Source organism: Ptychodera flava, chromosome 16 (genome assembly GCF_041260155.1).
Source record: "Ptychodera flava strain L36383 chromosome 16, AS_Pfla_20210202, whole genome shotgun sequence".
Lineage (NCBI taxonomy): Eukaryota > Metazoa > Hemichordata > Enteropneusta > Ptychoderidae > Ptychodera > Ptychodera flava.
The window spans coordinates 2,708,333-2,733,800 of NC_091943.1; the positions used below are offsets into that span (position 1 = coordinate 2,708,333).

A 25,468-nucleotide genomic window follows, 5' to 3' on the forward strand; every position below is an offset into this window, starting at 1 on the left:
AACCGATTAAAATATTCTCCCGAAATTACACAGTTGATTTACTTTGCCGATGAGTAAATAAGATCTCTGTAAAACCATAGTGTGAATTCCATGATCCACGATTTTCTTAATAACAACACTTTTATCACAGATTGTTAACTCTATGACCTTTGATGACAATTGACGACGTTATCACTTACTACTATTGCGCTTCTCTCTGTCGCTGTCTGTCTGTCTGTCTGTCTGTCTGTCTGTCTGTCTCAGTCACTCATGTCAGAATGCGCCTCGGGGACAGATTATCTGACTCTCACTCAATCTTTGGCAATACTTTTGACGCCTATCGCTCATATTTAGCAAAAATGGTCCAGTTGTTCATCCCTTATTTATCCTGTTTCCTTGGAAAGTACACAATTGAGACTTGTACGGTTTTTTCTTCCCCAGGTGCTGCTGCCCCTAGACAGAGTTCTTACGAGACACCATAGCAAAGTTTAATCCCTGACAGGACATATTGTACTCGCCACGGTCATGCCCCTGGCGGCAGCGTAACTCCTCTGTAGAGCAAAGTCTTTGTTTTTTACACTAACCAATTGATCCCTGTACTGTCTAGATCTACCTGAAGAGGCAGACAGTCAGGTGACAGGTGCAGACAGCCAGGTTATGTATGAGGGTACTAAAGTCCTACATCTGTACCTTGGAATTTATAAATGTAGATTATGCAATTCTTGCATCTGTACTTTGGAATCTACAAATCTATATCACCCAGCAAGTACGAAAGGTTGTATATTCACATTTACGATAAATGTAGAATACTCTTTACAAGCATACTGACCTACATAGCACACTAACCTAAGCTCATACTGTAAAAAACAAACCGGCTAACTCAGCGTCTTTTCCGGAGAAACAATATTAATCTATATTTATAGCCTCAACTCTATTCAAGTTGCTGACAGCAATTAACCCATTTTCAACAAAAGCTTAACCTTTTTGTAGACATTAGTACTGCATGTACAAGATTTACATTTAATGTCAAATTGAAGCTCATATTCAATTCAGTGTCCAAATCCAACTTATCTAATCTGTAATAAAAGCCATGGAAACTAATATGGTTATTCTAGCACAACTCATCCCGCAAACTCTATGTTGTTGTTGATGTATGTGACCGAGACGAGTAATAGCAGCGGAATTTTCCAATTATTCAGCACGAAAAGAGTGAGAAAGTCAGATGAGATGTGTTGTAAAACACTGAAGACTGGCCATATTCGGGTAACAACATACTAACAGTTTTTCCCCGGGGGCCTGACAGTCACCTAAAGCAACCTGTTTCTCCAGGTGTACGGTTGCATGTGACGGACTGTTTGAAGGTGATTCTCAGACCGCCATGGCCTTATGGTATGGCCCGTCATTACAATATGCGTATACTATTATTGCACTTTACACTATTAATAAGCGAGTCATATAAGTCTCAGCCGGTTGACCATATTTTCAACTTGGCGGATTTCTATGGATAAGACACATAGGATTACTGCAGTCAAAATAAACTTTTGGGTTATGTAAGAATCTCAAACCTGAAATGCCTAAAAAGATGAAAAGATTTATGAATTTAGCTAGTTTCATGAAAAAAACCAGAACTTTTAGCCTCAAAAGCGATTGCGTTTGCATTAAATGTATTTATTATATCACAATGTCAAACTGTTGCTCTGGTGAGCTTGCGACTCTTACCCACAATGCATTTCAATGTCATGCAGTTTGACCCTCTAGCACAGGACAAATGCTATATAAGATAGCGATAATCAAAGACTATGAAAAGTGACCATAACGAAGGCGTGCAATTTTTGGCGACCTAGTGACCCCCGCTTTTGAATCTTCTGATCAGTTCTCCCGATATGATGATTCTCTGGATCTGGGATGTTCCCTCATAAATCTGAAAAGAAGTGAATAAGCATTAGTTAGAAATGTGTCGGCCTCTTCCATCGTCCAATCATCATTCCTCGCTGATGCACCAAATGGTGCGATAGCTTCCACTGTTTCGTCACCCATTACTATGTACCACATACATTCACATGAAATGTTCTGATAGGAGTTATGCGCTCGTTGTATTTTCGGTTTGCGGCATTGCGAAAGAAGATACTGCATTCAATTCTGATAAGTCCCAAGTCGAAACGGAACCACCGAAGGGCAGATATTCAGTAAAACATGGTGGTTAGCTGAGTCTGATTTTTGAGGAATGTCAATACAGGTATTTATAACTCACAGAATCATGTAATGCATTAAGCTGAGGATATCAGCGAGCACGAAATCGGGTCGAGTGGCGGAAAAAGGCTGACAATGCTATATGTTGTATCGTGGGCGTCAAATTAAATCCCACAACATACCGAGAACAAAGGTTACGCCTGCTGGCAGACAGATAGGGTAAAGGCAGCAACAGCATAATGTTTGGGCTGTATCAATCAATGTGTACCAACAAGCTATTTAGGCATCCTATCAAACCACATCACGGCTTAATGTCCAGCGAGATAACAGTTGCCACTGGCATTGTCACTAGGCAAACATATTTCACTTCATGGTCGATTTTGAGAAAGTACTTCCTCAACAAGAGCCTACCTTTACCAAAATATGGCAAATATGAGGAAGAAAAGGCAGAATTTGGACAATGACTTGAAAGATTTATTTTTCTAAATGACTTGTCATCGATATTGATGTTCGATTGGATTGAATTATTGCTACATGTATGTGCGGAAGAACACATTGTCGCAGAGCCGATTTTGAAAGAAAGCCCTTCAAGTATGTCTTACTATTGACTTTGAACAAAAAAACTGAGAAAAAGATTTCCGGGAGTGCCATATCGACCTGTGGCCCACATAACAAACAAAACATGCAAAAACTACAATGCTTTAAACTTTGTACTACACATCAACTCCCCTTCATGCACTTGCCACGTGGCAGACATTATTGTAAAAATCGGGAAATAATAAAATGACTTAGTAACTTCATAGACCTTCAAGCTGATGACAACATGCTATTAGTCGCCCTTCTTGAGACAAAGACACTCACGCATACAAAGAACAGCATTCGAAAACATCGCCGGGGAAAATGTTTTTGCTTACTTTTAAAACGAAGCATAGCAAAAAAAACTTACTTGCGATATTTTGGCGTCTCTCATGAGTTTTTCCACGGGATATTCATTGCTGTAACCACAACCACCAAATATCTGGACAGCGTCCGTGGCAGCTTTGTTCGCTACGTCTGAAGCGTAGGCCTTGGCGATCGATGCGTAGTACGTATTGGACTCGCCCTGGTCAGCTTGTAGCGCTGAACGTTGCGTCACAAGCCTCGCCGTCTCTATTCCAATGGCCATGTCTGCCAACATGAAGGCTACTGCTTGGTGCTACAACGGAAATGATGAGGATCTTTTACTGACGTCAGATATATGGAATTGTGATTTAAATACCAGCTGTTACCGAGACCAGTCTCTCTTTTACACACACACACACACAAATATATATATATATATATATATATATATATATATATATATATATATATATATATATATATATATATATATATAAAGCCGTCTCAAGTGTAAAGTAAAAAACTGGCAGTGTTGGTTCTTGATGGTGGTAGAAGATGGTATTTATGGAATCATATTTGAGGACAGTTGTTACTTCGCAAAGAATCCTCAGCATCAAAAAATAAGTTTTCGATTCCAAGGTCTCAAAGGTGATGTTTTCGGGGAGTAAAAAACAATTGCAGTCATATATCTTGGCAACCTGAGCTATACATAACGGTTATGTACGATATGTTAAATTAAATATTTCAAATAACAGGGAAATTCAATGTCTCTTAATAGTTTTGTGGAGTTTTGTCCTGTCCTAAAGGTCGACCGCTACAGGAATAAAGTCGACTAGAAGAGTTTCAAGAGCAATACGGTAATATCCAGAAAATATACCTCAGAAGAAACAAACAAACAAGCAAATAAACAATAATACAAACAAACAAAAAATCTTTCCTGACCTGTGCAATGGGAACTCCCATCGTTTTCCTGTCCAAAGCATACTTTGTGGATTCATCAAGGGCACGTTGTGCTAGACCTACGCAGCTTGCAGCAACCTGGATGATTAAAATGACAACACAAGTGTAGTATTTAAATGACTAAGACTGTATATAGTTATATTGTCTTTCGTAAAATATACTCTACCTACCGGAATCTTATAACTCTCTATCACTTCGGAGTTGAGAATTCCATTGCTTTAGATACATCTTTGTTTTGTGTGGAAGACACACTTTTATTGTTATCAACAGCCCATGTGCGTAAAATGTTGATGTCATCGCTGAAAACTGCATTTAAGGTTGTATGCGCCTCGAAAGTGCAAGACCTAAATTTCTGCTCAAACTTTCTTCAAGGAAACTTTCAACCATGCTCTTCTACCAAATCAAGAATAAAAATCAGGGGTCACTGTGCAAATTTTGGCACTAGAGAAACAAATTACCTGACATTTGCCGAAATTTAAAGGGGAAGTTCACCAAGGATGATTTTTACATATGTGCTAGCTTTGTGGTCATTTACCCCGGAAAAACAATTTTCACCATTTATAACTCACCCATGTAATTTGAATCATGGGGAAAAAAGCTCCAAGCTTGGAGTTTGCATAATGTGATTTGGAAGGGACCATCTTCGGATGGGTATGGCCCCACATTGTCCACTCACAGTAACACAGTAATAAACAGCAACACAAAATCTGACAGTGGACAGTTTATTATAAGTGATTCATCGTTTATGGAAGGACACTCAATATAAACAAAAATTATGTAAATACACACAGCATGGTTTGAGCGTGGGTGAGTGGACAATGCCATACCCATGGGAAGATGGTCCCTTCCATATCACATAATGCAAGCTCCAAGCTTGGAGCTTTTTTCCCATGATTCAAATTACATGGGCAATTTCCTGTACTATTTCTATCGGTTTTTGTAAATAACGGGCGAGTTGTAAATGGCGAAAATAGATTTTCCGGGGTAAATGACCACAGAGCCAGCACATATGTAAAAGTCATCCTTGGTGAACTTCCCTTTAAAATTCAAAATGGCCGCCATCCCTGTGTTAACTCTATGAGTAAAAATAAAATTTTCTAAGCCGATGAAAATGTTTCTTACTCAGTAGCTTTAAAATGAGCCAACAAAAGTGGTAGATTAGAAAAGAATGGTGAGAGTTTGTCTAAATATCTCTCCCTGAGGCGAATTCTACCTAAAGTCCGGACTAGAATTCATGTCGCATTTTTACGTACAAAGTGTGTTGTCATGGCAAAGCTGTAGAACTTTGAATTTCAGCTTGGTTAAAGGAGAAAATAAGACATATACTTGTTTTGTGATTAAGTTATGGTGGAAGTTACAGCTATTGTTCTTTTAACTGCCTTTGCAAAGATAGAGAATTTTTCTTGACATTACTGCGCTATTATAGTTTTCCACACTCACGGCTGGTCTCGCTCCATCGAATACACCCATACCAATCTTGAATCCAGCACCCTCGCCGATTAAGACGTTCTCCTTGGGAACAACAACATCTTCAAAGGAGACGCTACGAGTGTCACAACAACGCAATCCCATGAACGATTCCTGTCATCGAATGAGGAGAGGGAGGGGTAAACACTGCGTAAGAACCAGGTGAAATATCCGCTTCGTGGTACTTCTTACATATATGCATTTTTTTAACAACTTCAGAAGGCAAGATGCATGATCCTAGATCATTTACAGTGCATTCAGACAAGCAACACAACTCAGTATCTGCAGTGTGTGAGACAATATACACGATTGGCTTGAGTGTCACTACTGTGAAGACCTCGAAAGTGTTCAACTGAAAGCATGGGGACACCTTTTTTAGGTCGGGTAGATCTTTGAGGTCTTCACACACGACACGTTTCAAAATCCCCAAATCATTCATTTATTACGGTAGATCAGCATAGGATCTGTCTGTATAGGCAGATAACTGACCATTCAGTTGATTTCATTTGATATCCAGTGTAGCTATTACAAGAGTTTGTTCTCACCTACAACTACACTTTACTACCCTTTTCAGAATTCGAGCGCGAAGCCACTGCAGTGAACTGCAATAAAACTGCTCACACTAATTAGTTTCAGCTGTAGCCAGCTGGCAAAGTCGACAACATTGTATGTCCCATGCAGACTGTTTGTCTGGGGAAGTTGAAATAAAAAAAGATTTGTACATGGACCAGTGCATGGTAATATTACATTGTATCTTAATCTTGAACACAGGGTGCCAATCGTAAACTCTCATTTACAACTCGAGCCTCAGACAGAGCCTTTGTACAAGCAGACTTTTCGGTCTTTATCAAGTAGCCTTGTTCAACACCAAAGTGGCCACGGCTACAGCTGAAACTAATTAGTGTAAGCAGTTTTATTGCAGTTCACTGCAGTGGCTTCGCGCTCTAATTCTGAAAAGGATAGTATTTCTGTTCACGGAATCAATGCTTAAAAGTATTTTCAGATGTTTGGACTTTAACTCATTCTATAATCTGAGGTACAGTATATTAAAATGCTTGGTATCAGCTTCTTTTACTGAAACAGCTACAAACTGCTATCAAATGTTCAGCTATCTGTCCCTGGAGACAGAGTTGCCCCTTGCTGGATGAGTGCAATTAATAAATGAGTTTGGGACTCTAAAATGACAATTAATAAATGAGTTTGGGACTCTAAAACGGTGTTGTGATACCCAAACCAATCACACATGTTGTACATGTGACGTGTCTGTCTCACACACTGACTTGTGGTACTAATCTGAAATGCACTGTAAGTTGTTCTCGTTACATTTGCTGTATTCATGAATAGACTCTATTGAGACACGCAAATATCATATGATAATCATTGTCAACATTCAGTCAAGAATGGGAATAGTCTATTTCTTGCCTATACCATTTAACTGTCGTATGTACAAATGGGATCTACTGCTATCTGTATGTCTGTCTGTCGTCTGCATTTCTTTAGGACGAGTTTTCTTGTCAACTGTCCATTAGAGTCAACTGAAACGTGGTGTAATTTTTTACGATCCAGATTGTATAGTTAGCGTTTTTGTGTGAAAGGGTGGAAGGACAGCAAACAATGGTAAATATTTGGATAATGGTTACCCTAAATTTGATGGACGTTCATAAAAAATATTTACAAACTCGTGTTACCATCATAAAACGTGTTCAACTAATTGATGTGTAAATAGATATTTAGAATAATCAGTGACCAAATACATTATCTTTGTAAAATTTGATGGAAATCATGAGCTTATTTGATATCCTGGATGAGCACGATAACAGTTCCACCTGGTTGCATTAAGAATTAGATATTGAGGTGTTAGATATGACTGATACAGTTAAAGTCATATGCATAACAAAAGGGCAAAAGGGGAATCATCATACAGTTGAATATAAATATGTCATTATGAGTAGCAGAATTTGTTTCTGACAATTTTTGTTTGTCAAGGAAAAATACCTTCTCCGGATCATTGAAGAAATCAAATACTAATTATGCTTGATATGATGAAAGTAGAGAATAACCTTGTTGTGTGTAATTTACGTCAAGCTTGTGGTTTGGTAGCTAGCTAATTAGCATGTATTTAGCAATGTATGCCTTTCTCATTAGCATGCGAATCGAGAATATGCCAGAAATTACGCCAAGAAAGTTTGATTTTTGTCACTCCTTCTGCAAGTTCAAATTTCAACAAATAAAAGCAACCCCCCAAAATAAAAACAAAATTTACTGCTGTAATATTCAAATTAAGCAGTTCGTACCTTGGAAAAACACGTGACAACATTATGCCTCCTGCAGATTTACACAAAAGACACTTAAGCGTTTATTATGTCACGCAAATTGGCTACTGTCACCTCCCAAGTTGTTCACATTATATTAGGCTCCATTCTTTTGCTGTGCTCTATTTCTCTCCCCTGCAAATAAGGGTTTTCAAGTATGGCAAATAGAATCAAAGAGGTTCAGCACTGTCGAGGATACGCTGTGATGTCACAAACAAGGGAAATGCGTCGCATGTATCAAAGTACAAAGTTCCCGAATACAAAGTAAAATTGCATTGCCTGGACTAATCTTTACAAGGTCGACAAACTTTTATATCACATTTGTGTTTCTGACGGTGCTTGGATTGTACCAATACGTTCAAAAAGACCCCGGATATGGCAAGTTAGTTTACACTGAGAAGCATAAAAAATAGCAGGATTCATTCAACCGAAGGCATTTCTGAGATTAATCAATTATTCTAAAAATAGTAATTGTTTTTCAATTACTGTAAATTAAAGAGATTTGTTTCTTTCAGTTATAGAAACGACAGTTTTATAAACCAGTTAGTTTGTCGGTTATAGTTGGTGAGTTTTCGTTGTATTAAAATACGTAAGGTCCTCGCTCATGTAGCATCGACAATATATTGTTAAAGTTATTCACAATATATTCTACTTTTCTCCCCACAATAATGTTTCGTAGTCAAGACTTCTGCAACTATAATTACTGTCAGTCTCCTCTGTGAAAACTATACCTTTTTGCCGGGCTGTATTCCAGGGGTATCTGCGTCCACTATGAACCCTGTAAATGCACCGCCTGCCTTTGCTTTGGGGTCTGGACTCGTTCTAGCCAACAAAAAGTACCAGTTGGCGAACCCAGTATTGGTAATCCACATCTTGTGGCCATTGATAACGTACTCGTCTCCCTTTTTCACAGCTCTCGTCTGGATTCCCGCGACGTCAGAACCTGCTTCGGGCTCTGTCACTGCGTATGACTAAATTGTACAATCAAATTTTGACTGCAACATCAACCTCACAAACTAATATAAGCTCTCTCACGCCTACTCAATCAGTTGAATTCATGTTGTTTCGCTGTTTAAGTGCAATTTAAGTGCGTCTGGTTTTGCTCATATCATGATTTTGGTCCATCTCCAGACGTGACAAATAATTGTGGTAAAGGTATAATATATACTCACGCATAAAAATGGCTCATCGACCAGTCTCCCCAAGTACTTTCTCTTTTGTGCGTCATTGCCAGATAACATGAGAGCAGATTGCTGTAGAATATAAAATAGAAGGTCATCGTGTTTTCGCAAGAAAGAAGTTAAAATTGTGTCCGTCGAAGTAAGGCTGTGCCCGGAGCATTTGAGCCTTGTTAGCTTATGCTAGAGTTGGTTCCTATGAATTTAAATTGCTTCAAGTAAACTGCTGTTCATATATGTGAGTTTTGACCCTTAAAATTACTTCGGGGAGTGGGAGGGGGAAGTTACACTAACTGGCCATCGTACAAAACGCCCTAATGTCGCCCGTATTGTAGACTTTCTTGTTCTTTTGCCCAAAGCATGTCGCGATGCCTGGTCTTAAACTTATCAACTTAGCTTTCGATGTCCTATTTTACATAATCAACAAGTGCATTGTTGACAACAGAATTTCAGTCCGTTTCCGGCGTTTAGCAATCACTCACCGCAAGATTTGTACCTCCCCAACTCGTAGCGATAGCAGTACACCCATACGATAATTCTTCCGCGATAACAATGCTGTCTACATTTCCTAAGCCTGGACCTCCTGTTGATGCAGAGTTTTCGGTCAAGGTTGCATTGTTTAACTATTACACGATGCCTTTCACATCAATATTTGCACAGGTGTTAGTTGTCGTAGGGCTTTCAATATTATACTGAGCACAAACCCAGCTACATAAATATTTTCCACTGACTTCAATATGCATACTGAAATATATTTGTTTAATAAATTTGCATATATCGAAACTGATATGTCGCGATTCGTGGATTTGATGCAGACCTAGACACTTTCTCCACAACAGTGATGTATCAAGCGCAATCACGCCCCCAACGGTCAAAGATCTCAAGTTTTTGTGGAAAAATGCAGGCATAAGGTGTTATCATGACATATCATGATTTCTTATCCAACAAATCCTCTTTTAACGAACGAAAAGAGCCTCACACTGGTCTTACCATGCTTTTCAGGAATCCGTGGATTTAGCATTCCAAGTTTCCATAACTTCTGATAGATATCCACGGGCCGCTGTGACATTATTAGAAAAGTAAAAAAGGTAGCATATTATCATAAGGCAGTCAACTTCAGTTTTTCAATCACAAATCCCATCGAATTGTATATATTATGTATTCCTTTCTGAGCGGTTATTATGTGATGGCCTGGTAAGGGATGGTCAAACTTGAAAAATACGAGAGGTAAAACTTGTCGGAATTGTTTTTCGGCCTTGCTGGTTTAGCAAAAATAACAGTCATATGGTTGGCAAATGGAAAGTTTAGAGTTCTGAGGAAAAGTACCGACGTTTTCGTATGACATCTTCCGAACAGGCAAGACTGAAGTGTATGGAGCCATTGAACAATTTTAAATATCAACATACTTCTAGGGGGTCAAGTTGCTTCACACAGCTATGTAAGGTCCCCTAAGAAACCCCTTATTGTTTACATGACGGTGTTTTGGCCAAGTACTCTCCAGGCGTGCCTCGGAGGAAAGTACGTCAAATTTGTGAGGCTACACACTTTACATAGCCTCGTTCGGACTAACAAATGTAGATTCCCGAGACATCAAGTTGTTCAAGTATAGTACAACGTTCACGACATCATCAGCGATTGATAATATCAATGAACTGTCCGGTTGTCTTCTTTAAAAAAATATGATATTTTGAAGTCAAATGGTGATGTTACGGGCACAAATAAAAGATGTAGATGGCGGTACCTCTCCAGTTCGGTCTAAGTCGGCAGCTACGGGAATAATTTCTTCTCTTGCAAATTTTCGAGCTGTGTCTCGAATATGACACTGCTCCTCTGTGAGTGCTGTGGACGAAATAAAAGCGAACAAAAGCTAACACTGCGGCGTGGCTCGAAATAGCAAACAGAACAAAACATGGGCATGTTTTAAGGCTTAAGACCGGACCAGATTTATACACAGTAGTACATGATCAGTTGTAATCTCATGAGTTGCAGGAAGGAAGACTGCCTATTCGCTTTGTATCTTTTCTAAAGTCGCACCTCACAGTCGTACAGAAGATGGATATTTGAATCAAGTCACTAAAACACAGCATGTATATTTGCAGATTGGTGATGACGAATTGATAGGCGTGCTTCCGTGTTTCGATGTTAGGCTCGTTGTTGTGACAACGGTAAAGACTTGCAGTGCCCCATATACTGGTGACTATGCATTCTCTAAAAGAACGTTTAACAATTGACCAATCATCAAGCTAGCAGGAAACACGAACTAAAGGCAGAGAAGAACATCATTAAAGGTGTTGACACATATGTAAATTTTGAATGTGGGTTTTGAACATTTTCCTGCAGAGTAAAGTGAATATAACGATCTCACCAAATGAAAGTCCTGTTCGGTTTTCATTGACTTCAGTTGACTGATGTCGTACACCCAAAACAGAGGACACCCGACAAAAATTCTGAAATAAACAATGGAAAACAAGATCGCACAAAATCCAAGCAAGACACACACACTCACACACACACACACACACACACCTACACACACACACACACACTCTCTCTCTCTCTCTCTCTCTCTCTCTCTCTCTCTCTCTCTCTCGCAGAGCAATCTTTGACTTTGTGACTGCCATAGATTGTTGTATTTATTGCAATTTCCCAAACTGGCAACGATGTCGTTCACTTCTCTTTCTTGCATTTCACAATCTTACAGAAACTCAAAACATGAATTTCGCACGGTACAATAACAAATCATGGTCACGACCTCCTCAATGAAATTGGTACTGTATTGGATTCACACGCTGTGATTTCCTTCTTTCACTGAATGCTGAATATTTGGCTAACCTGTACCCTGACACAAATTGATCAGTGTATAAACTAGTTTATCCCCGGTCGATATATGTCAGGCAGACTTTGAACCACAAATATCAGTCTCGGTGGCCTACTTACTCCAGGGTATCGGTAATGCATCAGCGAATTTACATGAGAGGGTCATCTGGGGGTTTTCAAGCGGAGATAACTCGTAAAAGAACATGATTGTGTGTGTATAACCACTAAATGAAGAGGAATACTGTGATTATTCTAAATAAATACGCGAAGCCCTTGAAACAAAATTACATCAGTCTGTGCATCATTATCCGTGCCCAGGACAATCGGGATTAATGCATATACCAAACAGGGGCCATTACTAATTAACATGCAATTATTGGCAGAAAAAAATGCGGAAGTTCTATCAAGAACGACAATAGTTTCCTCTTAGTGGTTTGAATGAAACAAACCTTCAATTTTGTAAACCTTAGCCATGAAGTTGACGGTTTGATCGTAGACTGCCAAACACCAGTGTGCTTTTATGTACTGCTACTTCAGCAATGTGTCACGAAAATCTTTTTCACTTTATGTTTCCCGGTTGTTATGGTGACATTGAAATCAAAATACAGGAAGAAAGGGAACATTTTGAAGAATTGTAATATAAATATAACAGGTCCGTACTTTTAAAAATGCGATTATAATGATATTGCTACATGTTGTGAATAAAAGGTAGCACTCTCTTCTGGATTTCTCCTGCCAATGGCGATTTATTGATCAGCAGCAAGCCCGTTTTGAAGTGACAAAACGGTATTTTGTAAAAGATTTGCTGCAAAATGCGCTGACTTAAAGCCAAACGGAGATTCCTTTTTCTTGGGGACTCTTTAATTGCGAACATGTTTCAAAACGTTCAAAGCTGGTTTGTACATTTTCGGACCGACAATGTAGCATGCTTTAGCTTTTCTGGTGTTAACTTTGCTCGTGACTGGTAAACTCGCAACGCCACAGTACTGACATTGACAGAAACATAGTATACGCGAAGTATTTCTCTATAATCTGGGAGAACACGATATCAGTTTGATCGCTGTTGTTGCCATTAATTCAGTATGTGGAGTGAGAATGACATTACTGCCAAACTTATTGTTACGTCAGAAGTGATTTTAAACAACCCGCAATGTGGGTTGACTGCTCAGTATTTAGGGGCCCAAGCGTACCGGCTGGGCCCCTATTGGTTTCGTAGGAGTTCAATATTTAGGGGCCCAAGCCGACCGGCTGGGACCCTATTGTTATTGCTCAAGTTCTACTGACTTCCTCTTCTTCTTCTTCTGCCGTTTCTTTGCTCACCTAGATCTCTCGAACGGCTGAACGAAAACTTCTCAAACTTGCAGGGCTAATAGGAGCCAATTAGTACTCGTGCACCTGACCTTGAAATTTTGATTGGTCACGTGACCTGGCGGCCATATTGGATTTTCCAAAAACCTAAAGATGGCTTCTCCAGAAGACGTAGGGGTCTAGTCGATTTGAAATTTTTTGTATAGCAAGCATGACCTAAGGTCTTTAGAATTTGCAAATAAAATCGCATGCGGTCACGTGACCTTGGCCGCCATATTGGATATTCTAAAATACTCATTTAATTTTTAAAAATCTTCTTCTCCAGAACCAAAACACCGATTGAGCTCAAATTTTACTCATGTCATCATTACAGTGATCTCTTTCAAGTTTGCAAAAACCATTGCGATCGGTCACGTGGTTTGGCCGCAATATTGGATTTTGTGAAATCACAATTTAATCTTTAAAAATCTTCTGCTCAAGAACCGATTCACCGATTGAACTAAAATTTTACATATATCATCTGAAGTGTGATCTCTTTTAAGTTTGCAAAAGGCGTTTGGATCGGTCACGTGGTTTGGCCGCCATATTGGATTTTGCAAAAAATCGTAATTTAATCCTTAAAAATCTTCTCCTCCAGAACAAAAACACCGATTAAGCTGAAATTTTACTCATGTCATCCTAACAGTGATCTCTTTCAAGTTTGCAAAAAACATTTTGATCGGTCACGTGGTTTGGCCGCCATATTGGTTTTTTGTAGAATCACAATTTAATCTTTAAAAATCTTCTTCTCCAGAACCGATTCACCGATTGAACTAAATTTTTACGTCTATCATCTAAAGTGTGATCTCTTTCAAGTTTGCAAAAGGCGTTTTGATCGGTCACGTGGTTTGGCCGCCATATTGAATTTTGTGAAATCGCAATTTAATCTTTCAAAATCTTCTCCTCCAGAACAAATACACCGATTGAACTAAAATTTTACGCTTATTTTCCTTAGTGGTAGTCCTTTTAAGTTTGCGAAAGGCATTTTAGTCAGTCGGGTAATTTAGCCGCCATATTGGATTTTGTGTAAATCTCAATTTAATCTTTAAAAATCTTCTTCTCAAAAACCAATACACAGATTCAACTGAAATTTTACTCATATCTTTCTTAGTGCGAGCTCTTTCAAGTTTGCGAAAGGCATTTGGATCGGTTAAGTCGCCCCAATGTTCATAAGGCTGTAGTTTAAAACCTCGTCTGTCAGAAGATCGATCAGTAATGTATGTTATTTTGTACACTTGAAAGTCAAAGACGACATGACAGACTGTAATGCCCGCTGTCTAATTCAGCTAGCAGTCCCACTAACCCTAATCTCGGCCCCTTGTGTAACGCTACATTGATGCCAGGTTTTGTACGCCAGGTGACGTTGTCAAGTATACTGCCACAGAAGTACTTAGAGGAGTGTGCTCCTAGCTTTAAGGGGTGGCCGACTGCTGTGATTGACTGAATAAGAGCGGGACAAGGTCCCGCCAGGGCACAATTACTGGGGTATACGCACAGCTAATATGTGAGTGTCAAGGATCATAAATGAAGCTGTTCGGGTAATTTTATATGTAGGTGTCTGAATGCATGCTCACTTGTTCGTCACGAGTAAAAAAAGAAAGATACATGACATTGCAAGGTGTGGTGATTTGTTTTTGTTTCTCTATCTGACATGCATGGAGTGGCCCTGGCGTCTTATGTAACTGAGAGCATGTAGCTGATAAAAAATGTAAACAAGAACACATCAAGCCAAGCTCTTAATGTTGTAAAAATCGCTGATACATATCCGTTAAAACAACACCTTGTTCTGCAGCTTGATCGAATGTCACTGTAATTGCTTAGTGCCATTGCACGCCCGGTCTCTGAAATCGCCGAAATTTGCCCGATATTTATCAGCGATTTTGGGACTCTAATATCGATACCAGACGATACTAGAATGACTTGCCCTGTGCCTCCTTACGCCGGATCTGTGAAATCTCCGATATTTACCCGATATTTATCGGCGATTTTGGGACTCTAATATCAATACTAGACGATAGTAGAATGACTTGCCCTGTGCTTCGGTACGCCAGATCTGTAAAATCGCCGATATTTACTCGATGTTTATCGGCAATTTTGGGACTCTAATATCGATAGTAGACAATACTAGAATGACTTGCCCTGTTCCTCGGCACGCAAGGTCAGTGAAATCACTGATATTTACCAGATACTGTATATAGTTATCGGCGATTTGGGGAGTCTAATATCCAAATCAGACAATACTAGGTTATGTCAAATCGCGGTAAATATCCGATATATATCGGAAATTACACCACCTTACAGATCTGGTCAAGCCCGACTTCCAAGGACTGACTCTTACTTTAATACTGAACGATATAGATTCTGTCAAATTGGGGGGAAATATCCGATATTGGAGATTTCACCACCTTCTGACCTTGGAAGTTTTGGTCAAACCTGACTTCCAAGGACTGACTTTGCTACGATACTAGACGATATAAATTCTGTCAAATCGCGGGTATATGTCTGGTATGTATATCGAAGATTTTACCACATTACAGGTTTTGCCAAACCACACTTCAAAGTACTGACTCTAGCTTTGATACTAGACGATACTAGCTAGATTTTGTCAAATCGCGGATTAATGTCCGATATATATCGGAGATTTCACCACCTCACAGTTCTGGTCAAACCCGACTTCCAAGGACTGACTCCAGCTTCGATATTAGACGATATAAATTCTGTAAAAAGATCGCGGGTAAATACAAGGATCATGAATGAAGCTATTTGGGCAATTTTATATGAAGGTGTCTGAGTGCAGCCGTATTTTTTAACAGAGATAAGGCGCGCAGGTTAGACTGCACTGTATTGGCTTCTGTCAACTTGATCTTGCATTTCTATGCAACCCACAATCCCAGCCCCTACGCAGTGTGAAAAGGCGTTGGTCAGAAGCATTGATAATAACTTATAACAAGCTATATGCATCGATTATGTGTTTTACGTTCATATCAGAGAGTAAAGTCTGTCATCGCGCTGTAAAATCTGGTCCATACTACAGCAAAAAATAATTGTCGCGAGCTCATTTTTCAGTTATTGATGTTTGTCATGTGATGATTAATATATCATTACAATACCCATGACAACAACTCGCTGGAGCACAGTCGTGGTGACGATGAGATAGACGTTAAGTCCCTAATTGAAACTAAAATGTCAATATTATGAAGTAAGGGTGTTTTATTGGATAAATATTATAGGCTGTTTGTCATAAACATTTTGAAACCGGAAAGTGAGAGGTAAAATAATTGTAGAAAACTGTATTGCGTCATTGTTGCTGAAATCACAGGCTATCGACTCAATGCCGGCGATTTGAAAAATCGTCACTCACAGCCTGCAGGTAAAATGGAAGGTCTATGATCAGACCTGGACGCTCTTGCCATTGTTCTAGGTCTAAATAGGTGCGACCATATCAGTTGTTAGTGTAGCTGTTCAGAGAATGTTTGATTGCACAGCTTATTACAATGGGAACACTCAGTAAACATGCACTTCCTCAATTCCAAGGTTTTGAATATTTACGAATTGGTGTGTGGACTTGAGTGAGACCAAGTTCAGAAACAAAAATGCTAGAAACGTTTGCTCCAAGTACTACTACTGTCACTATTTAGTCTCAACGATCAACTCCATGACTAATTTAGCACTTTCCTTTTGTGTTTTATCCAAACACTCTACATTAGGTGCCACACAATTAATTCTTTGTTTGCCGTTCGCGTGCGGGTAGGATTTTCAATGGACGAAATCTGAAAAACAAACATAAATCGCCTGCTTGAAAATAAGGCGCGTTGCCCTTCCTGTGTTCGCAATGACGCAGGCAGTGTTTCCGCTGCCTGCTCGCAAAATCGCAAATGCGAGAAAAAAGTAGTGTTTGCCGAGAAAATTTAGGCAAAAATTAGCCAAACTTGCGAATCGAAAATTGCAGTATGACGTCATCACTTTGTCTGTCCACGTGCTGTCCTTCATTCAACTTGAGACGTAATCATGCTTTATCTCTGTGCATCCCTGACCTTATGCGTCAGAAGATAGAATTTGTAACACATACAGTAATGAATAAAATTGTGACGAAATAGCTCACAATCCAAAAGTACCCATATGTTTACCATGACTATTTGACTACAATGTTACTAAGTTTTGGGTTGGACAACTTTGCACAATGTGCCTACAGATTACTGCGTGCACTGTGCAGTACAGTGTCGTCGTCAACACTGAAGGATCGAAGTGACGGTGAAACTAAGCAAACACGGCAAACTTTCGATTTTGACTTAAGCAGCTCCACCAATATTGGAGAGACACCACCCCTAACGCAGGTTCTAAGCGCAAGTAAAGATATGACATGGAAAGAAAGATTATGATGAGAGTAGGAAAGTCGACTGGAATTTGTAAAGTTAGGAACGGCATGGTCAAAAGCATACGGCTTTTTTTCAACGTAGAGCGAGTAAGGCACTCCTGAACGGTGAAAATGTTGGTGGTGTATTGCTGCAAACAAGAAAATATCTTTACTGACATTAGGAACTTGTGTGAATTGGCTTCCTTAAAAATTTCGCAAAAATTTTCAGTGTATTCTGATGTGATATTGTAAACAGATTTTCAGAGAAGGCGCTCGCTCGTCCGCCGAGTACAGTCGACGTACTTCCGCATTAAATATTGTGCAAATGCGCAAGTCTTGTCGCGATATTTGAGCATTTAACTTGACCGTCAGTGAAACAAAAAGATGTTTCTCCATATCAAATCATTATGTGCTTTATATTTTAGGGTTCTCTTTACATAATAGACATGAACATTTGGATTTATGATCCGTGATTTCCGCGATCCCTGGCATGATTCAAGCTGGCCGTGAACTTACGCACTGACGTTTTTGATGATGATCCCTGACCCTGTGCGCTGTCCGAGCATCGCTTGCTAAATTCATGGAGCTACCAAAGCTCCATGCTAAATTCGAGCGTAAAGCAAATGTATTGAAAGTCTAAAATGCACACATTTCTCAAGTCTGGGAATATTTTACTTTTGAACTGCTATGAGAATGGATATATATAAATTCGTTTGAAAAACTGGCATGCTGAAGCAGGTTTCGTGCCGTTGTCTATAGCGCGATATGAACAGTACTGCATTGAAAGCGATTACAGGTTTGTAACTATTAAATATAGCTGCATCGCATACGCCTAACTTTTGACAAGTATAACTAGCCTTTAAAGTTACAGCTAAGGGAGCATTTCACTCAACATGGACACTGCTCAGGACAAGTATTATTTGACACTTAAAAGAAGGAATCGTACTCAAGGCTGTTATGATTTATTCAGCGACCCACTCTTCTTACCGTAAAAAAGTGTAATCTTATTAAACAGACAGTAGTTTTAACTTTTACCGCGATGTTTAGCATTTGTTTCCTGAGTGACAACTCCATACTTTGTTATTGCCAGTAACTTTTGCAGTTTAATATTTGGACTTTTCAGGTTTTGAAGAACACCTTTTTGTTCTACCCAACAGTTTGAAATTCATAGTGTACAGGTCATCAAAACAACTAGTACGCCAAGAAAAATAAAATGTTTCTTTCTTATCCTAGACATATTTCAAAAATTATGTGGTGACGCAGGTTTCATTTTTCATTCTTCAATCAACAACGCGGGAAAAAATGACAACAACATACAAATGCACGCAGAGATAAATGTACAGCAGTGTTGCTTTATTATTTTTGTACAGCAACAGTTCAGCGGTTTGACTTTAGGTGCAGCATTTGCAAAATTTTCACAGAGTAATATAGAGTGAAATATGTGTACAGTTCTGAATGGAATGTTAGTGTCAATTATTTAGTTTACGGTTCTGTTTTATACATGCACTATCGTGATGTATTTTTTGCAGTTTTTTTCATTTATTTCCTCATGAGCAGAAAATAGGTGGACGCAGCAGATCTGAATTGACACGCGCAAGGATAAGAAAAAAACTTTATTTTTCTTGTCATCACATCAGTCTGTATGGCTTACAATCAGTGGAAACTTATTGTAATGCTATGTCCCCTTTGTCTATGACACACACTTTTCAAAGTCATGTAAATGGGAAATGGGGAAAACGATCTTTGACACGAAGTTTTCATGTATAACAACTAGTTTAAGGATTTATCAACACATAGGACACATGGTAAATTTCCAGAATGAGCTATGATGGTATACATCAATTGTACTTAAAATTCTTGTTCGCCTCTCTCTGTCAAGCATACTTTCAAATCATTTTAAATGAGAATTGAGATGCGTGAGCTTTTAAATGTATTTCCACATGTGTTAACAACTAGTCTAAAGATTTCTCTACACTAGAGACACATGGAAGCTCAAAATTTGCACATTGTATCATCAGTGCAAGTACTTTCAACCATGGCAACCGCTTGGGCCCCGCCAACGCTGCTTGCAGCTTTAATCTTCTTCTGGTTCTTCCGCTCTTTTTTTGTCGACCTAGAACTCAATCACCGCTTACCACAACCTTCTGAAACTTGCAGGGCTAATAGGGACCTATGAGATCTCGTGCACCTGAGTATGCAAATTTCGATTGGTCACGTGACCTGGCGGCCATATTGGATTTTCCAAAAACCTAAAAACGGCTCCTCCTGATGATATAGGGGTCTGGTCAATTTGAATTTTTTTATTTATTAAGCATGACCGAAGGTCTTCAGATTTTATACAAAAAATCGCGTGCGGTCACGTGACTTTGGCCGCCATATTGGATTTTCGAAAAATACCCTTGTAATCTTTAAAAATCTTCTACTCAAGAACAAAAACACTGTTTGAGCTGAAATTTTACTCATGTCATCCTTAGAGTGATCTCTTTCAAGTTTGCAAAAAACGTTTTGATCGGTCCCGTGATTTGGCCGCCATATTGGATTTCGCGAAAATCGCAATTTAATCTTCAAAAATCTTCTTCTACAGAACCAAAACACTGATAAGGCTGAAATTTTACACATGTCTTCCTTAGAGTGATCTCTTTCAAGTTTGCAAAAGACATTTGGATCGGTCACGTGATTTGGTCGCCATATTGGATTTTCGAAAAATACCAATTTAATCTTTAAAAATTTCTTCTCCAGAAATAGATCACCGTTTGATCTGACATTTTACTGATGTCATCCTTAGAGTGATCTCTTTCAAGTTTGCAAAAAGCGTTTCGATCGGTCACGTGATTTGGCCGCCATCTTGGATTTTGTGAAAATCGCAATTTAATCTTCAAAAATCTTCTTCTACAGAACCAAAACACTGATTAGGCTGAAATTTTACACATGTCTTCCTTAGAGTGATCTCTTCCAAGTTTGCAAAAGACATTTGGATCGGTCACGTGATTTGGCCGCCATATTGGATTTTCGAAAAATACCAATTTAATCTTTAAAAATTTCTTCTCCAGAAATAGATCACCGTTTGATCTGACATTTTACTGATGTCATCCTTAGAGTGATCTCTTTCAAGTTTGCAAAAAGCGTTTCGATCGGTCACGTGATTTGGCCGCCATCTTGGATTTTGTGAAAATCGCAATTTAATCTTCAAAAATCTTCTTCTACAGAACCAAAACACTGATTAGGCTGAAATTTTACACATGTCTTCCTTAGAGTGATCTCTTCCAAGTTTGCAAAAGACATTTGGATCGGTCACGTGATTTGGCCGCCATATTGGATTTTCGAAAAATACCAATTTAATCTTTAAAAATTTCTTCTCCAGAAATAGATCACCGTTTGATCTGACATTTTACTGATGTCATCCTTAGAGTGATCTCTTTCAAGTTTGCAAAAAGCGTTTCGATCGGTCACGTGATTTGGCCGCCATCTTGGATTTTGTGAAAATCGCAATTTAATCTTCAAAAATCTTCTTCTACAGAACCAAAACACTGATTAGGCTGAAATTTTACACATGTCTTCCTTAGAGTGATCTCTTCCAAGTTTGCAAAAGACATTTGGATCGGTCACGTGATTTGGCCGCCATATTGGATTTTCGTAAAATACCAATTTAATCTTTAAAAATCTTCTACTCCAGAAATAGACCACCGATTGATCTGAAATTTTACTCATGTCATCCTTAGAGTGATCTCTTTCAAGTTTCCAAAAAGCGTTTCGATCTGTCTCGTGATTTGGCCGCCATCTTGGATTTTGCGAAAATCGCAATTTAATCTTCAAAAATCTTCATCTACAGAACCAAAACACTGATTAGGCTGAAATTTTACACATGTCTTCCTTAGAGTGATCTCTTTCAAGTTTGCAAAAGACATTTGGATCGGTCTCGTGATTTGGCCGCCATATTGGATTTTTGAAAAATACCAATTTAATTTTCAAAAATCTTCTTCTTCAAAACTAACCCACCGATTAGGCTGAAATTTTACACATGTCTTCCTTAGATTTATGTCTTTCAAGTTTGTAAACGCCATTTCGTTTTGTCACGTGATTTGGCCGCCATCTTGGATTCTGCGAAAATCGCAATTTAATCTTTAAAAATCTTCTCCTCCAGAACCAACACACAGATTGAGTGGAAATTTTACTCGTATCTTTTTAAGTATGATCTCTTTCAAGTTTTCGAAAAGCATTTCAATCGGTCACATGGTTTGGCTGCCATATTGGATTTTGCAAAATGCGCAATTTAATCTTTAAAAATCTTCTTGTCTAGAACCAATTCATGGATTGAACTGAAATTTCACATGTACCGGTATCATCTTTCAAGTGAGGTCTTTCAAGTTTGCGACAGCAATTTGGATCAGTCATATGGTTTGGCCGCCATCTTGGATATTGCAAAAATTACAAATTTAATCTTCAAAAATCTTCTTCTCCAAAACTAAAACACTGATTGAGCTGAAATTTTACTCATGTCATCCTTAGAGTGATCTCTTTCAAGTTTGTGAAAGACAATTGGATCGGTTACACGGTTTGGCCATGATATTGAATTTTGCATAAAACGTACGATTACCAATGAAATCTATGGTAACTCTGAAATGATGTCCAAAATCTTCTGTACAAGAACTTAGAGACTTTTTTCAAGCACATAATATCTTTAGCACAAGAAATGAAAACCATGTTAATCGCTTGGGCCCCGCCAACGCTGCTTGCAGCTTTAATTTGACATTGTTCTGCGCACGCTCGATTTTAAGTCTCATTCTGACCGACATTGTTAATGAACATGATGCGTCCTTGCTACCCACCCACAATTTCGAAATTTTTGTTTTGGTAACTTGTTCTTCTTCAAGTTTTTTACTTAATGTCAGCATTAACTTGTGCTTCACATCGTTTTGTAATTTTATTTGTAGGACAGCCTGTCCTTTGGTTTTTTGAAAACCTGAAATTCTTAATAAAAAGTTGCCAATTTAAGCCCATACTTGAGGTATGTGTTAAGGGAGGGGTCGTGGGAACTGCGCTCAAAAGTCGTATGGATCCATACACTGTATCCAAGGTACGTTGGCGACTCATGAAAGTTAAACAATGTTTCTCAAATTGTACATCGTAAAATTTAAATGTTGCTGCTATGTTGACGTCATTCATCTTGATGTCGTGAACGAAATCCTTTGTTAGTAAACAAGAAGGTCGCACAGGCGCAGTTCCGACGACCCTGTCCCTTTATTATAATTAATAAGGCCGAAGCGCCGTAGCTGGTCGATAGTCATACAGTGGGCTGAATCGTCCACTGGAGACCAGTACTCGATATTTCAGTATGCCGTATAACTGATGTGGTAAATTGGACTACTTCCATGGCTGTACAAATTGAACTGCCCGTCTCAGCGACGCAATCGCTCAGGCGCATTGTATCACTCTCAAATCTAGGTGACAGTCTTGTAAGAGTCACACATGCGCAAGGATGTTCTAGTGCCGGCCGTCAACATAAAGTACATTATTCTCGTTGGATTGATTCATAGCAGGGTGTACCAGGTTTAAAATGTTTCTCATCGCAGTTTGCATACGAATTGATTTATAATTACAGTACCGTTCATCCGACCGTTCTTCATTGTTTATGCTTGACATTCCGATGTGCATCTTGGACACAAACTCGAATTTAGCAGCTCCATAAACGGTACAAATTAATGCTGACGTTTAAACACGACCCACGTTAACATCAGACGTAGGTTTCTGGTCCTTTCAAAATGTCTTCCATTTAAATTGACAATTAATCAAACTCTACCTTCATGGTCACGGACTCAGTAGGGTCAATAAGAACACCACATTAATATCAAGACACAGCTTACTCACCCTGAGGCTTGATATACCCCTGACCTTGACACAGCTTCGTGGTATGGTGGCCATGCTGCTCTACCCTTCAAAACCGGACGTCAGCTTAGGGCTGTTGTTTACCTGTCCCTGTATCTAGGTCTGACCTCAAGGGTCTAGCGGAGTGGTTTGTTCACACGTTCGGTTCGTGACGTCAAAGAATAAAAATCCCCTGACAAACTATGCAATAAAACCATAGTCGAGACGACTTTGTTGTCCCCGCGGTCACCAGGAATATTTACTTGGATAGCTGCAATAAATTGTAGCCCACTGGCCGTGAGCTGGCTTTTTCTGTCGTGTTGGCTGTGTAGCCTACAGGTCGACGCTACACAGCCAACGCCACAGAAAAAGGTGGCGCACGTTGGCTATAATTTATTGCAGATAGTGGTCGGGAGCTTTCTCCGTTTTTGAATGTTAACGGAGTGCAACCCATGAAAAATTTGACCTGTTCATTCTATATATGCACTCCCCATCGCTTGTGCACATGTCGTGACTTGGTCATTAGAGTTCAAGCGCTGCCTAAAATTCAGTTGCCAACAATAATAGTTGACTTGACACATATAAGGCTGCGTTGAAAAATGGGACGCCGAGCATTTCTGCATGAATTTAGGAGCAGAACAAGCAAACGGTATTCAGTACACGGAACAAAAGTGATGGGGCACTGACACGACAAACGTTGCCCTAGATAGAGGTTGAGATCGTGATGATAGCGGGGCGAATATAAGAGACATAGCTTACGCCAGGAACACTAAAGAGCGCACTTCAACTTTACGGTAATTTTGAAGATTAGAAATAATAGGTTTCAAGAGACCAGGTATCAGTTGGTCTCAAGTGAAAATCGGACGATGCTATTTCGGTCTGCAGTTGCAGTTACCATATCAAGCCGGTACCGTGCATACATGAATGACGGTTTTGACCCCACTTTGTCGCCTTTCATAAACTTTTGACGAAGCAATATCGATCTAGTTTAGATTTTCTAATAGACATAAACGGTTATTTTGAAACCCCCTTGCCACTCGGTCATTGTTTGTAAGAAAATGTAGATATTTGACATCAGTAAATGGGTGTAGATAACGCATAGTGCATGTTACAGCTGTACCGTTGAGGACACACTTGTGACTTGCACTAGTGTAGCATGAGGTAGAATGCTTTAAATTCTATTTAAAATCTACTGTTGATTGACCAATTAGAGTGCTCAATTCAGGGTGTTTTATCTACTCGTAAAGCCTTGGTCACCTTATTCCAGAAACGAATGACAGCGCCGTAGTAAAGTACTGTCCAATCAAAAGTGAACATGTCATATTCTGTAGACATATGGTACGTTTTAATATTCAAATTTGGTAACACAGCGGAAACCAGCTGCAACACAAAATCTGCTGTGGTGCAAACATAAACTAATGTGCCCTAGGGCATTTATATAATGTGCCCTAGGGCATTTATAGGATGTTCCATTACATTGGAAGGCTATTTCACAAATAAAAGTTTTAATTCATATCCTATACATGTTACATTAAGAAAGAGGACGGTTGACGTAAACACTTTGAAAACGAAAATATATCAGTTAGGGGCGAAAGTGCGGCCTCGACATTTTATCGTTGGGTTGGACTTTATATACCAGAAGAGCCCTCGTACTCGGGCTTTATCCTATACATAGACACTCTATATAACGTAGTGGATGGAGTATAAGATTTATAAACTTATACATAATATATGATTGTTTAAATTAGAGATTAAATGTGCAATATCTTTTGTATCTTAGATGCAGGTGTTAAAGTGAAAGACCATATCTTTATTGGACCCATATACAGCGATATTAAATATCATGTATGGAGATGAAGCAGAAGTGAAACATAATGCAGGTTTGTTTGAACATTTAACATGCTACCTATAGCAAGTGTAGTTGCAGTATTTTCTCTGTAGTCTGTTTATCATAATGTTATTGCTTTTTAATAATAAAACCAGTAGAGTTTAATGGAAGCCTTACGCCTTACCTGTTATTTTCATCTCATGATACCTAACCTACTGAAAGAAGGGAAGCTATAGATCTCTATTTCTGAAGCAAAAAATCTCGGTCCCCTGATTTGTTGGGTGAAACACAT

The 25,468-nt window shown here is 39.0% G+C and overlaps 1 protein-coding gene across 1 annotated transcript; it reads right to left on the reverse strand.

Moving 5' to 3' along the window:
• Nucleotides 1–1,626: 1,626 nt before the first annotated feature.
• LOC139152515 (medium-chain specific acyl-CoA dehydrogenase, mitochondrial-like) lies at nt 1,627–23,633 on the reverse strand. Its single transcript, XM_070725703.1, has 11 exons — nt 23,352–23,633; nt 11,334–11,415; nt 10,710–10,807; nt 9,959–10,028; nt 9,451–9,551; nt 8,963–9,043; nt 8,522–8,761; nt 5,452–5,592; nt 3,994–4,089; nt 3,116–3,364; nt 1,627–1,900 (listed from the first exon to the last, which is right to left on the reverse strand). Exons 1-11 carry the CDS (start codon nt 23,403–23,405, stop codon nt 1,820–1,822), a joined length of 1,293 nt encoding a protein of 430 aa, XP_070581804.1. The 5' UTR covers nt 23,406–23,633; the 3' UTR covers nt 1,627–1,819.
• Between the last annotated feature and the right edge of the window lie 1,835 nt (nt 23,634–25,468).

Excerpts from the sequence above, each read along its gene's own strand:
- LOC139152515 (XM_070725703.1), bottom strand. The coding sequence starts at position 23,405 with ATGGCCACCATACCACGAAGCTGTGTCAAGGTCAGGGGTATATCAAGC. Across the intron at positions 10,029-10,709 it reads ACTTAGACCGAACTGGAGAG|CGGCCCGTGGATATCTATCA; the intron begins GTACCGCCATCT and ends ATAATGTCACAG. Across the intron at positions 4,090-5,451 it reads TCGATGGAGCGAGACCAGCC|GTTGCTGCAAGCTGCGTAGG; the intron begins GTGAGTGTGGAA and ends TTAATCATCCAG.